The 16,902-nt window shown below is 34.0% G+C and overlaps 1 protein-coding gene across 2 annotated transcripts in view; it reads right to left on the bottom strand.

The window, feature by feature from the left end:
- Positions 1–16,902, bottom strand: part of LOC149791097 (alsin-like) — a 239,562-nt gene that overhangs the window by 72,729 nt on the left and 149,931 nt on the right. For both annotated transcript variants that reach the window (XM_089973014.1, XM_089973013.1), the window contains 4 exons: positions 15,318–15,383; positions 11,233–11,328; positions 4,669–4,835; positions 2,176–2,285 (listed from right to left, as the gene is read on the bottom strand). In XM_089973014.1, the coding sequence (XP_089829140.1) occupies positions 2,176–2,285; positions 4,669–4,835; positions 11,233–11,328; positions 15,318–15,383 (439 nt within the window). The remainder of the gene's footprint in view (positions 1–2,175; positions 2,286–4,668; positions 4,836–11,232; positions 11,329–15,317; positions 15,384–16,902) is intronic.

The following is a 16,902-nucleotide window of genomic DNA, read 5'->3' on the forward strand; positions in this document are numbered from 1 at the left end:
TAACTTATGAATGTATTCATCTTAATGTGTAGTACTCACCATTGACAATAACTTATGAATGTATTCATCTTAAGGTGTAGTACTCACCATCGACAATAACTTATGAATGTATTCATCTTAATGTGTAGTACTCACCATTGACAATAACTTATGAATGTATTCATCTTAAGGTGTAGTACTCACCATTGACAATAACTTATGAATGTATTCATCTTAATGTGTAGTACTCACCATTGACAATAACTTATGAATGTATTCATCTTAAGGTGTAGTACTCACCATCGACAATAACTTATGAATGTATTCATCTTAATGTGTAGTACTCACCATTGACAATAACTTATGAATGTATTCATCTTAAGGTATAGTACTCAATGTTGATAATAACTTATGAATGTATTCATCTTAAGGTGTAGTACTCACCATTGACAATAACTTATGAATGTATTCATCTTAAGGTGTAGTACTCACCATTGACAATAACTTATGAATGTATTCATCTTAATGTGTAGTACTCACTGTTGACAATAACTTATGAATGTATTCATCTTAATGTGTAGTACTCACCATTGACAATAACTTATGAATGTATTCATCTTAATGTGTAGTACTCACCATTGACAATAACTTATGAATGTATTCATCTTAAGGTATAGTACTCACCACTGACAATAACTTATGAATGTATTCATCTTAATGTGTAGTACTCACCATTGACAATAACTTATGAATGTATTCATCTTAAGGTGTAGTACTCACCATTGACAATAACTTATGAATGTATTCATCTTAATGTGTAGTACTCACCATTGACAATAACTTATGAATGTATTCATCTTAATGTGTAGTACTCACCATTGACAATAACTTATGAATGTATTCATCTTAATGTATAGTACTCACCACTGACAATAACTTATGAATGTATTCATCTTAAGGTGTAGTACTCACCATTGACAATAACTTATGAATGTATTCATCTTAAGATGTGATACTTGCCATTGACATAGATTTATGGGTGTATTCATCTTAAAGATTAGTGCTTCCCATTGACAGAACATTATTGTTATGTTCACCTTAAGGAGTACTACTGTTTATTAACAAAACTTCAGGGGTGTATTAATCTTAAGGTGTAGTACTCTTAACACATGGTTCATACCAATCCTTACAAATTGGAAATATGCTTACTTATTATTAAACCTTTGTAAGGCCTGAATAAGTGCTTAATTTTTTTTAAGAAAAAGGAAACTTCACTCAAAATTCCTTTTTATTTTTACAGTGTTTTCATTGGTAATTACAGCTTTATTACGACAGTTACTAAAGATATTCTGTTTATCAAATAATAAATGAAGAACTCACTGGAAACAGGAAACATAAGTCAGTATACTAATCGGCATACTTTAAAAAAAAAGAAAACACGAGTTTTTTCAGTAAGGTGGTACAGGACCAGACAGTAGATCAGTGTACAGTACTAATATAATAAAATTACCAAAAATATTTTGCAAGATCAGAGGTCATTAAAATTATGTGCAAGTCTTCACCGATAATTCAATATCAATCATCCATAGCATTCAACCACTCAAACACTGCTATCTGACTTGTGTAGGAAACTGAAATATAAACTTCCATCGATGTTGATGCCACTGCCACCAATACCACTGGGAAAATGACACCTATGATATGCAGGCAATACAATAATGGTGCTTATTATTAAGATTATGTTTTGACATGATGAAATAATATCTCATTTCCTGATAACTATGTTGGCCAATGTGGGTATATGAGAAAGCTTGATGGTAGCTTCTTGTGGATCAGTGGTTCTTTCCGGGGTTTTCCCTGGGTTAAACCCTACAATAACAACAAAAGCTACAACAACAAAAACAACAACAGCAAGATAATTATGACTGAAACTATACATATTTAGAGATGGTCTGGTCTGACAGATGCATTCTAATTATAATTTTGATCCCATACATACATATACATACAAATATATATATATATATATATATATATATATATATATATATATATATATATATATAGATTGAGAGAGAAAGGGAGAGGTGGACAGACAGACAGATAGACAGACTCAGACATACAGAGACAAACAGACAAAGACAGACAGACAGAGAATTTCATATTGCATTCCATATACACATCAGTCCTACTCACAATCATTTTACCACCCTGGAAATTGCCTTCAAAATACATCCCATCCAGCGTGACAACAATACCATCACCATGACGATTGTCCTCCTGCCACATTCCCAGGTACTTCTCTCCTGCATTATGAAGTAGAGGTTACAAAAATGTACATACTTTAATTTTTATATGTTTAAAAAAAAATACAAGGTCATCCAAGTGCAGTGAATTATGTATCAATTAGACACCAAGCAAAACCCTTCTGAATCCAGCCTTTCAGGAAAGACAAACATCTGCTGGTTAGTAACTCTTGTCCTTTAACTTTTCTTTTACTCCATCATTTTAGTTGATTTCATACAAAAGATGTAATGAAAGTGACAATAAAAAGCAGGTATGCTTTTAATTGACTGTAACTATACAACAAATACTTCCGCAAGTCAAAAACCAAAACAGAGTTGACATTTAATTAGATTCTCATACACAGCTCACAAACATAGTTGTGATATTATAACGACATTTTTCACATTCTGAATATGGAAGGGCATTTTGCATTTATACCAATTCCATTGGAACTGAATTAGAAGATGAAACTAACATACAAATTTAAATTAAATTGTCTATTTAATTGGTATTTATTTAAAAAAGGGTTGCCACCAGTAAGCATTAGTGATGATTTCAAATCATAATTTGTTCAAATATTGTTATTTATAATGTACTGAGAATGCTGGATACAACAAAATATATGACTTCTTATTAAAAGGTCAGAAATTTCAAGATGTTCGTTCATATTTTTGTCCCAACTGTTGTTGTTGATAAAACAAGCAATATATTAAGGCTATATATAAAAATTTTGATTGCGATTTTCATCATTTTCAACAAATAGAGGCCAGATTTTGTAATTACTGAATAAAATGGAAGGCATACAGACCCCACATCATAAGCAGGTTTGTGAGATATCCAAGTGTGAGGTATAGAGGGAGAGTTTGATTTACAATTCTATATGGTCATTCTTCATCGAAATAGTATTCAATATTGACAAGTAATCAGTTTCGTAATTAAAATTCTAGTCCACTCTAGTCATTCTTCAACGAAATAGTATTCAATATTGACAGGTAATCAGTTTTATAATTAAAATTCTAGTCCACTCTAGTCATTCTTCATCGAAATAGTATTCGATATTGACATACAACAGTTTCATAATTAAAATTCTAGTCCACTCTAGTCATTCTTCATCGAAATAGTATTCAATATTGACAGGTAATCAGTTTTATAATTAAAATTCTAGTCCACTCTAGTCATTCTTCATTCATATTAAGTTTGGCATTTAGAGTATTCAGTTTTATATTTATTGTATTCACTTTGCTATCAACAGTATTCAGTTGATACTGACAGTATTCAGTATGATCATTACAATTTTTGTCCACTGTTCAGTCATTCATCGTCAGTATTCAGTTTGATAACAGTAATCAATTTCATGACTACAGTATTCAGTTTTATATTTATTGTATTCACTTTGCTATCAACAGTATTCAGTTGATACTGACAGTATTCAGTATGATCATTACAATTCTTGTCCACTGTTCAGTCATTCATCGTCAGTATTCAGTTTGATAACAACAGTAATCAATTTCATGACTACAGTATTCAGTTTTATATTATAATGTTGCCTTTGATATCAATAGTGTTCAGTTTGATATTTGCAGCATTCATTTTTATACTTAGATTTATATTTACAGTATTCAGTTTTATATTCAGTTTGACATTTGCATTATTCAGTTTTATAGTCAGTATATTTGCAGTATTCAGTTTTATATTCAGTATGATATTTGCAGTATTCAGTTTTATATTCAGTTTGACATTTACTGTATTCAGTTTTATATTCAGTTTGACATTTACTGTATTCAGTTTTATAGTCAGTTTGACATTTGCAGTATTCAGTTTTATGTTCAGTTTGACATTTACTGTATTCAGTTTTATATTCAGTATATTTGCAGTATTCAGTTTTATATTCAGTATGATATTTGCAGTATCCAGTTTTATATTCAGTTTGATATTTGCAGTATTCAGTTTTATATTCAGTTTGATATTTACAGTATTCAGTTTTATATTCAGTTTGATATTTACAGTATTCAGTTTCATATTCAGTTTGACATTTGCTGTATTCAGCTTTATATTCAGTTTAATATTTACAGTATTCAGTTTTATATTCAATTTGATATTTGCCATATTCAGTTTTATATTCACTTTGATATTTACAGTATTCAGTTTGATATTTACAGTATTCAGTTTGCTATTTAAAAGTTTAGTTCACCATACATGGCTGCCCTTGATAACTGAGGTGCTATACTGTTGTACATGGGAGCTCTTGACCAGTATTGAGTAAGATAATTACAAGTATAGTCTGTTGTATATATATCACGATCATTCTGCATCAGTATTCAATTCAAAGTTACAATTCTATTCTTATGTGCTTGTACTGATAACAGTGAATAGCCTTCCAAAACTAAAAACATTGTCCCTCACCTTTTAGAATATCATCCATGACCCCATAACCATGCTTCTTATCTGCAATCCACTCTCCAATGTAGATGAAGGATGCACTGGTAATTTTTCTGCCCTTTCTGTATGTTCCATGGCCCCATTTCCGTCCTTCTTTGAAATATCCCTCATAGAGGTCGCCATTGCCATACCTGGAAAAATGACCAGGTAAATTTAAATTGTATATGTGGCTTAGTAAAATGCTGGGTGCTGTCTGATAGGGTGTTTGGAATATTGGACTTATAACCACACCTTTGTGACTCTAAATCCTGACCTGACCTAGATTTGACCAACCTAATTTAAGTCTAAACTGATACATATCTACATTCAAGCAATCTGACTGGATGAAGTTTCAGTTTGACTTAACTATGTCCAATCAAATTTTCATAAGTCCAGAATCAAAATCAATGACACAACATGTCTTTAGTCTAGAATCAAAATTAATTTAGTCTAGAATTAAACTACATGACATGACATGTCTTTAGTCTAGAATTAAACTACACGACATGACGAGTCTTTAGTCTAGAATTAAACTACACAACCACAACATGTCTTTAGTCTAGAATTAAACTGCAGTACACAAGATTCAAACTGGGAATTGGTCACTCATGCTATGCCATAGAGAAAAGCTCTATACAATTTTATTGCAAAGTCATTATTAGCTATAGGGTACCAAATTTCACAGATAATTTAAAGACCCCAAAATGATCTTCTGGACATACATTCTAAACCTGAGATTTTGCGTCTGCCAATCAAATATTACTTAACTTTTGCACAGGTACTTTCATTTGGCTGAAATTAAAATTTGGTCTCCAATTCAGCTTTTTCAAAATCGCCATAGAAAATAGTAGTCTGATCCATTTTTATAATAAAAGTAGCTTCTTTATAAGTGAGGGAGCTACATTATGCTGAGAGTTGTTCCGACATGTATATGTCTTAATTGAACAACATGTAAAAACACAAAAATGGCATATTGTTTAAAATAACATTATACTGTAACTAGTTTTTATGAGCAAAGAACCATAACATAGTGAAACTAAGTAACAATGATAAACAAAATGTTACCAACAGAATGTATGACAAACTGAATTACAAATAGTCAATATTATATTACTGGCATTGCAAATAGTCAACAGTATATTACCTGTATTACAAATAGTAAACAGTGTATTATCTGTATTCCAAATAGTTAATAGTATACTACCTGCATTACATATAGTCTACAGTATATTACCTGCATTACAAATAGTCAACAACACACTACCTGTATTACAAATAGTAAATAGTATATTACCTGCATTACAACTAGTCAACAGTATATTACTTGCATTGCAAATAGTCAACAGTAAATTACCTGCATTACAAATAGTTAACAGTAAATTACCTGCATTACAAAGTCAAATGTATATATTACCTGCATTACAAATAGTCAACAGTATAATACCTGCATTACAAATAGTTAACAGTAAATTACCTGCATTACAAAGTCAAATGTATTTATTACCTTCATTACAAATAGTCAACAGTATAATACCTGCATTACAAATAATCAACAGTAAATTACCTGCATTACAAAAGATTTTATAGTATATTACCTTCATTGCAAAAGATTTTATAGTAAATTACCTGAATTACAAAAGATTTTATAGTAAATTACCTGCATTACAAAAGATTTTATAGTATACTACCTGCATTACAAAAGATTTTATAGTATACTACCTGCATTACAAAAGATTTTATAGTATACTACCCGCATTACAAAAGATTTTATAGTAAATTACCTGCATTACAAAAGATTTTATAGTAAATTACCTGCATTACAAAAGATTTTATAGTATACTACCTGCATTACAAAAGATTTTATAGTATACTACCTGCATTACAAATAATCAACAGTAAATTACCTGCATTACAAAAGATTTTATAGTATATTACCTTCATTGCAAAAGATTTTATAGTAAATTACCTGAATTACAAAAGATTTTATAGTAAATTACCTGCATTACAAAAGATTTTATAGTATACTACCTGCATTACAAAAGATTTTATAGTATACTACCCGCATTACAAAAGATTTTATAGTAAATTACCTGCATTACAAAAGATTTTATAGTAAATTACCTGCATTACAAAAGATTTTAGAGTATACTACCTGCATTACAAAAGATTTTAGAGTATACTACCTGCATTACAAAAGATTTTATAGTATACTACCTGCATTACAAAAGAATTTATAGTAAATTACCTGCATTACAAAAGATTTTATAGTATATTACCTTCATTGCAAAAGATTTTATAGTAAATTACCTGCATTACAAAAGATTTTATAGTAAATTACCTGCATTACAAAAGATTTTATAGTAAATTACCTGCATTACAAAAGATTTTATAGTATACTACCTGCATTACAAAAGATTTTATAGTAAATTACCTGCATTACAAAAGATTTTATAGTAAATTACCTGCATACTACCTGCATTACAAAAGATTTTATAGTAAATTACCTGCATTACAAAAGATTTTATAGTAAATTACTTGCATTACAAAAGATTTTATAGTATACTACCTGCATTACAAAAGATTTTATAGTAAATTACCTGCATTACAAAAGATTTTATAGTATACTACCTGCATTACAAATAGTCAACAGTAAATTACCTGCATTACAAAAGATTTTATAGTATATTACCTTCATTGCAAAAGATTTTATAGTAAATTACCTGCATTACAAAAGATTTTATAGTATACTACCTGCATTACAAAAGATTTTATAGTAAATTACCTGCATTACAAAAGATTTTATAGTAAACTACCTTCATTACAAATAGTCAACAGTATAATACCTGCATTACAAATAGTTAACAGTAAATTACCTGCATTACAAAGTCAAATGTATATATTACCTTCATTACAAATAGTCAACAGTATAATACCTGCATTACAAATAATCAACAGTAAATTACCTGCATTACAAAAGATTTTATAGTATATTACCTTCATTGCAAAAGATTTTATAGTAAATTACCTGCATTACAAAAGATTTTATAGTAAATTACCTGCATTACAAAAGATTTTATAGTATACTACCTGCATTACAAAAGATTTTATAGTATACTACCTGCATTACAAAAGATTTTATAGTAAATTACCTGCATTACAATAGATTTTATAGTAAATTACCTGCATTACAAAAGATTTTATAGTATACTACCTGCATTACAAAAGATTTTAGAGTATACTACCTGCATTACAAAAGATTTTAGAGTATACTACCTGCATTACAAAAGATTTTATAGTATACTACCTGCATTACAAAAGATTTTATAGTAAATTACCTGCATTACAAAAGATTTTATAGTATATTACCTGCATTACAAAAGATTTTATAGTATACTACTTGCATTACAAAAGATTTTATAGTATACTACCTTCATTGTAAAAAAAGCCAACATTTTACTACCATATATACTCTTTTTTTAAGTCAACTTGATAATAAGTTGAAACCCCACGCCACCCCCATTTTTAGGACTACAAAAAAGTCAAATTCTCTTTGACCCATATATTAGTCAAGTCAGATCCATCTGAAGGGGTGACTTGTCTTCAGTTAGTCATATTTGTACTTTGAAAATAAATAAACGAGCCAAACAGGATTATATATAACAAAATCATTGCAAACTACAATTACACTATTGTGTAAGTTATCTTACAAATAACTTGACAACTTTAAATTTGTTCTAATTAAATTCATTAAAATCAACAGTACTTGGCATTTTAAATCCATTTGTATGATACATCCATGAATTCAATCATAATTCACATGCTGGTATAAATATAGTTAATAATGATCTGATTCCTGTAATCTTTTAATTCCACACATCCTGCAAATAAACCAAGAAAATCTCGTCCACATTTCTGTGATTCACAGTATTGGATAAATGTCACTGTCTAATATCACCTGGTATGACGTTCAAGAATTCATCTTCATTGTCTAATAAAGTTTTGAAACCTCCATCATCATCTAATCTAGTTGTTGTTGTTGTTGTGGGGTTTAATGCCATTTTTCAGCACACGATAGGCACATGGCGGCCGGTATTAATGGTGGAGGTAGAACCCAGGAAACCCAGGAAAGAACCACTGACCCACGAGAAGCTACTGGCAAGCTTTCTCACATACCCACATTGGCTGAATCCGAGACTCAAACCGCCGCAGAGAGAGGCGAGATGACCGTGATCCGTAACAGAGAGCGCTTTAGACCACTCGGCCACTCGGGGCCCCTCTAATCTTCGTAAAGCGGTGATGTCTATCATAGTAAATATTATTGGACTCCATTTCCTCAGCTTCACTGTCATGTATGAGTACTAATGTAGAGACTGGACTTGGGCTCTGTAAATAGCACCTTGATCATAAGTCTGTGAAATCTATTAATGGCTGCAACTATCACACGTCAACTGTGTGGCATGATCACAGGAGTTCAAATAAACACCCCTGATATTTGGTACTGAGCAAGTATAAAACTTGGGGCTCAATCATAGGGTTGTCAAGTGGGAAAACAAAGAGGGTGTTGCCTTTAAAAAGCTAATGGATTAAGGGCAAATTTGGAGAACTCTGCATGGAAGTGAACAAGTACAAATACTAAATTTGCAGATTGATCAAAAGGATTGTCATCTGTAAATCAAACTGAGTGCTCCCTTAAGAGGCCAAGAGCTTATCAGACCATATCCACTGGCAGAAAACTTGGGAATTCCCATCTGGGAATTACCTTAGTTATTCTAACTGAATCCCCCTTTCTACTAAATGTCCTCTACCTCCCCACATAAGAATTATTTGCCATACTGATGCTTATACATCCATCTATCAGCATTATGGTATGTCCAAATAATCAAAACAGAACAGGAGTTATCCAAAAGCGGTTAGAAAAATCAAAACAATTTGCAAACATTTACAGTCAAACAGTGATGTATGATATTTAATGCCCACCCCCACCCCTACTTTGAGAATTCATTGCTATCAGAATAACTATGGTAAATGTGACTAGTGTCTTCTAGTGGAAACTTCATATTGATATTAGTTTCTATTCTGGACAGTAACAATAATAATTTTTAAAAGATGGTTTCCTTGGTGGCCATATTGGATACCAGATTGGCACCATTTCCATATAGGACCAATTAGACATTATAAGAAGGCTTTCAATGAAAGCACAACATCAACATGCCCACCTATTCAGGAGGACTAGCAATAATAAGATTTTCAAGATGGTCACTGTGTTGCCATATTAGATATCAGATCAGCAACATTTTCATTTAGGACAAACTAGACATCGTAAGTGTTAATCCCATGACTTTCCATTCAGGAGGACTAGCAATATCAGTATTTTCATGTTAACCCCACGACTTTCCATGCAGGAGGACTAGCAATATCAGTATTTTCATGTTAACCCCATGACTTTCCATTCAGCAGGACTAGCAATATCAGTATTTTCATGTTAACCCCATGACTTTCCATTCAGGAGGACTAGCAATATCAGTATTTTCATGTTAACCCCATGACTTTCCATGCAGGAGTACTAGCAATATCAGTATTTTCATGTTAACCCCATGACTTTCCATTCAGCAGGACTAGCAATATCAGTATTTTCATGTTAACCCCATGACTTTCCATTCAGCAGGACTAGCAATATCAGTTTTTTCATGTTAACCCCACGACTTTCCATTCAGGAGGACTAGCAATATCAGTATTTTCATGTTAACCCCATGACTTTCCATGCAGGAGGACTAGCAATATCAGTATTTTCATGTTAACCCCATGACTTTCCATTCAGCAGGACTAGCAATATCAATATTTTCATGTTAACCCCATGACTTTCCATTCAGCAGGACTAGCAATATCAATATTTTCATGTTAACCCCATGACTTTCCATGCAGGAGGACTAGCAATATCAGTATTTTCATGTTAACCCCATGACTTTCCATTCAGCAGGACTAGCAATATCAATATTTTCATGTTAACCCCATGACTTTCCATTCAGGAGGACTAGCAATATCAGTATTTTCATGTTAACCCCATGACTTTCCATGCAGGAGTACTAGCAATATCAGTATTTTCATGTTAACCCCATGACTTTCCATTCAGGAGGACTAGCAATATCATTATTTTCAAGATGGATACCATGATGGCAATATTGGAAACATGACTGACATCATTTTCTTTAGGATCAACTAGATATTATAAAAAGTCTTTTAGTATGACCCCAAATGACATGACCATCCAATCAGGAGAAGTAACAATAAGGTTTTCAATAGGACTACTATGGCAACCATACTGAATGTCTGATAGGTATCATTTTCATTTAGAACCAACTAGGTGATGGGTGCGCATACAAAGCTTCATGACAATCATCCAAGAAGTTTACAAGGAGGAGTAATAACAAACTTGTGCTAATAGATCCGATATATGATCGACAGACAATGAACGACAGATTACAAACCATCCCATATGCTCATATGACCAGTAGAGCTAAATTTAGTGAATTTACACTATTTGTTTCTTACCTGATTTTTCCCAATCCATGCAGTTTACCATTTTTCCATGTCCCCTCTAAGACATCCTCAAACTTGTCCCCTATTGGCTGAATCAATTTGCCATATCTGGGAACAGAAAACTAGTGTGGTTAGTATTGAGACTGTAACAGTAAGCACTGATATCGATCAGTTAATACTGAGATCAGTATTGAAATATATCAGTCTGCTTGTACTTAGATCATATTATTTAGTATTGAGATTATACCAGTATTGAGATCATATCTGTTAGTATTGAGATATATGTTAGTATTGAGATCACTTAATAACAACAATAATAATAATAATAATAATATTAATAATAATTTGTAGTTAATACAGTGTCTAGTCTTTAGAAGCTCTAAGTGCTTTATATTATTAGAGAAAACATAAAAACTTATACAATGACATGACATATACAAAAACAAACAAACACCATGAAATTACAAAACAAAAACATGCCGACAATAATTAAGCAAGTAAACATTATTAAATCTTTAAGCCCGTTCTTGTAGTCAAACTAGGTGAGTTTTAAGAGCACTTTTGAATGAGATCACAGTGCCTTTGTATCTAAGATCCATGGATAATTTGTTTCACATAGCTGGGCCCTAGTACACAAAATAACACTGTATGTAGGACTTCATTTTAACAGGTAGACAAGGTGATGGGGAAGAAAGGCTTTTTGACCATCTGGGATTGACAAGGTGGTGGGGAGGAAGGCTTTTCGAAAATCTGGGGTAGACAAGGTGGAGGGGAGGAAGGCTTTTTAACCATCTAGGATAGACAAGGTGGTGGGGAGGAGAGGTTTTTGACCATCTGGGGTAGACATGGTGGTCGGGGCGGAAGGCTTTTTGACCATCTGGGGTAGACAAGGTGGTGGGGATGAAGGCTTTTTGACCATCATGGGTAGACAAGGTGGTGGGGGAGGAAGGCTTTTTGACCATCTGGGGTAGACAAGGTGATGGGGGATGAAGGCTTTTTGAACATCTGGAGTAGACAAGGTGGTGAGGGAGGAAGGCTTTTTGACCATCTGGGGTAGACAAGGTGATGGGGGATGAAGGCTTTTTAACCATCATGGGTAGACACGGTGGTAGGGGAGGAAGGCGTTTTGACCATCTGGAATAGACAAGGTGGTGGGGGAGGAAGGCTTTTTGACCATCGTGGGTAGACAAGGTGGTGAGGGAGGAAGGCGTTTTGACCATCTGGGGTAGACAAGGTAATGGGGGATGAAGGCTTTTTGACCATCATGGGTAGACAAGGTGGTGGGGGAGGAAGGCATTTTGACCATCTGGGATAGACAAGGTGGTGGGGAAGGAATGCTTCTTAGCCATCTAGGGTAGACAAGGTGGTGGGGGAGGAAGGCGTTTTGACCATCTGAGGTAGACAAGGTGGTGGGGAAGAAAGGTTTTTTGATCATCTGAGGTAGACAAGGTGATGGGGAATGAAGGCTTTTTGACCATCATGGTAGACAAGGTGGTGGGGGAGGAAGGCGTTTTGACCATCTGAGGTAGACAAGGTGGTGGGGAAGAAAGGTTTTTTGGTCATCTGAGGTAGACAAGGTGGTGGGGGAGGAAGGCTTTTTGACCATCTGAGGTAGACAAGGTGGTGGGGGAGGAAGGCTTTTTAACCATCTGGGAGAGACAAGGTGGTGGGGGAGGAATGCTTCTTAGCCATCTAAGGTAGACAAGGTGGTGGGGGAGGAAGGCTTTTTGACCTTCTAGGGTAGACAAGGTGGTGGGGGAGAAAGGCTTTTTAACCATCTGTGGTAGACAAGGTGGTCGGGGAGGAAGGCTTTTTAACCATCTGGGGTAGACAAGGTGGTGGGGGAGGAAGGCTTTTTGACCATCTGCGGTATACAAGGTTTTGGGAGAAAGGCTTTTTGATCATCTGGGGTAGACAAGGTGGTGGGGAGGAAGGCTTTTTGACCATCTAGGGTAGACAAGGTGGTGGGGGAGGTAGGCTTTTTGACTATCTGGGGTAGACAAGGTGGTGGGGAAGGTAGGCTTTTTGACCATCATGGGTAGACAAGGTGGTGGGGAAGGAAGGATTTTTGACCATCTGGAGTTAGACAATGTGGTGGGGGAGGAAGGCTTATGAAAATATGGGGTAGACAAGGTGGTGGGGAAGGAAGGCTTTTTGACCATCTGGAGTTAGACAAGGTGGTGGAGGAGGAAGGCTTTATGACCATCATGGGTAGACAAGGTGGTAGGGTAGGAAGGTGTTTTCATCATCTGGAGTTAGACAAAGTGGTGGGTGAGGAAGGCTCTTTGACTATCTGAGGCAGACAAGGTGGAAGGGGAGGAAGGCTTTTTGACCATAGCATGGGTAGACAAGGTGGTGGGGGAGGAAAGCTTTTTGACCATGCCAGGGATACAAAAGGTGGTGGGGAAGGAAGGCTTTTTGACCATCTGCTGCGAGGCTGAAATGCTAGCACAATTTTGCATCATTACATCTGATTCTCCTTTTATTTGTCATCCTGAGCAGAAAATCTGTGTCCCCCACTTTTCCTTGGTAATCATTCTGTTATTCTGACATGACTGATGAATATTACTGACCTCTTGCATATTAAAAGTTTCATTCATTGCAGATCAATTGACGATCAATTTTTAATACCACTCAAGGAAACAATTCATTTGGAACCTCTCAATAGTTTCTGTATAAACCACACAAGATCTCCATCATGTAAGTGTTTGCATGCAAATACTTCTACCTAACTGAGATAATCGACAAAAGGACATAAGTATAAGCAGGAAGATTTGAGATAAATATATGCTCTGAAATGAAACAAAAATTGTCTGCAAATTGGGTATAAAAAATCACAGAAATCAAAGGTAATGTTCCATGAGCTGTTCCCAACTAATTTTAAAAGCTGTGCAACTCCAAATGGTTTTTATCAGAAAATCATAATCCTACAGCCTAATCTATGTTAATATGAGACTGCCCCTGAGTCCGAATAAATATAATAGCCATTCTCATATAACAAGCAAAAATTTCTGAATATTCAGTACAGCAGATATCACAACAATGCAAACATGAAAATAGTTCAAACCTGCTTTTATTATGTCAGAATGTGCACAAGCTTCAACAGCATGAATTGGATAGAACATATTTCTATGGCAGGAATCAGCCAGAACCTGCCTCGTTATGTTAGAATGAGTACAAGTTTACCTGGCATGCATCATCAGTTTGGTTTTCTATAAATGCAGAACAATTTTCCAGAATTCAGCAAGGTCATTATAAGTTCAGCCCTAACTTTAATAGTTTAGAAACAAGCCTTTGAAGAAATTATTACACAGGTGTAACCCACAGCAATGAATTGTGAGTCACTACCACCCGAGGCAACCTGTCACAATGTGCAAAAGATGATAGGGACAGTGCATGGGGTCATTGTGATGGACCCAGCCATAGCAACAATGCACCCACAGAAAGCAGTCGTTCTGTTATTAAAACTAGGTATTCTTTGTCATTTGCTGTTCCTTTGTACGAACACCCAGTTGTTTTAAATGCATCAGACAATGGTGATAATAATATGAACAATTTTAAACTTGAAACTTAAAAACATAACATTGCGCATACATGCATTCTTACTTATGAATCAACTAAGTCTGCTGAACTTAGTTTAGATTAACCCTATACTTTTCATATATCTTATGTTAGCTTTGACCTGTACTTTTCATACATCTTAATTTATTTAAAATTAGCCATGTACATTTCATGTTAATTGATTTTAGATTAGACTGTAGTTCTCTTATATCTTATTTTAGATTAGCCCTGTACTTTTTGTATATCTTATTTTAGATTAGCCCTGTACTTTTTGTATATCTTATTTTAGATTAACCCTGTACTTTTTGTATATCTTATTTTAGATTAGACCTGTACTTTTTGTATATCTTATTTTAGATTAGCCCTGTACTTTTTGTATATCTTATTTTAGATTAGCCCTGTACTTTTTGTATATCTTATTTTAGATTAGCCCTGTACTTTTTGTATATCTTATTTTAGATTAGCCCTGTACTTTTTGTATATCTTCAACTATATGCATTGGGTAGTTAGTGAACAGCAAAACCAACAATACGTACCCTGTTTGTTGGCCATTCTTAAATTTTCCATTGTAACATCTTCCATCAGACCACTTCATCTGGCCCCTGTAATTGGACACATATTGCTTTTTTTAGCATTGTACATCCTCACCAAAACAATCTTTATGTAAAAAAAAATGAATTGGGCACTTTGAAAGAATATAATGAAACAGACTCAATAAATCTATTGAAAATCCAATTAAGTCTGTTACTATATCATGACTACATCCGTGTTATATGTTCAATAAGGGATGAACTCTCAAATGGCCTAGTGGTAAGAGTGTCTGCCTCGGATGTGGGAGGTCATGGGTTTGAACCCCAGCCAAGTCATACCTAAGATTTACACAAATGGTATTATCAGCTACCTTGCTAGGCACTCAGCATTAAGTGGTTAGTATCAGGATTGGCCAGTCTGGATATTGTGACTGGGTGAGGCATGATGCTAGACAACACTATGAACTGCCACACTGCAGACACTATAGTGATATGATTGAAAAATTGTTAATTCTGTGTTAAAAATCCAAATCACAAACACACAAACACACACTCAATGAGGAATCATAGCTAGTTATGTTCCCTTTAAACCGATAGGTGGCAGCATGAAACAAAGTCGTCCAAATTACTTCTGGTATACTTCCTGCTAAACAAACAAGCAATAAAAAGATATCTTCATCTTGTTTTACAAAATGTCTCAATCGTATGGATCATGGATCTTCGATGAGGAGTTAAAATGATGAGGAGCTAAGTTATCTGGGCAAAAGAAGCAGTTGCTTGATTTTTACTAAGTATATCTACCTCTTTGTGACCATATATTTCACTTTTGTTCACCAAATTAAGGCAATTATTTTCTTTCTCTTTAAGGTTTAAATATGACACTGTTCTCACATCTGTTTTGCATATACTAAATTGTTTTTAACAATGAATAAAAACAATAACACAATAAGCTGTACATTTAGTAGTTGTTGTTGTTAAAGGGTTTAATGCCATTTTTCAGCACAAAATAGGCTATACATGATGGCCAGGATAAATGGTAAAGGAAGAACCCTGGAAAACCCTAGAAATAACCACCAACTCAGGATAAGCTACATTCAAGCTTTCTCAAGTACCCATACTGTTTGAGCCCAAGCAGAGAGAGTTGAGATCGCAGTTCATTCTTCCATGTACTGAACTGTAAACTGCAGCATACCATTTGAGACTATTAAGAAATTTTCATTCAGCCACACAAATCAGGATATTTTCACTAACACATGTGTATCATGATATTTTCACAAACTACATGGATAACTAAATAGCAGGATTGTGGCTCCACCTGTTGGAGAGATAACTGTCTTTGATGCCATATTAGAAAATTAAACAATGTATAGCTACCATCTCATGACTATATGAATGTTATATGCTCAATTAGAAAATGAGACAATGTATTTGTTACTGTCTCCAGACTATATCAGTGTTATATGCTCAATTAGAAAATGAGACAATGTATTTCTTACTGCCTCATGACTATATGATTCAGTGTTACCTACTCAATTAGAAAATGAGACAATGTATTTCTTACTGCCTCATGACTATATCAGTGTCATATACC

The sequence above is a fragment of the Sinohyriopsis cumingii genome, chromosome 10, assembly GCF_028554795.1.
Source record: "Sinohyriopsis cumingii isolate HCF-2022 chromosome 10, ASM2855479v2, whole genome shotgun sequence".
Classification (NCBI taxonomy): Eukaryota; Metazoa; Mollusca; class Bivalvia; order Unionida; family Unionidae; genus Sinohyriopsis; species Sinohyriopsis cumingii.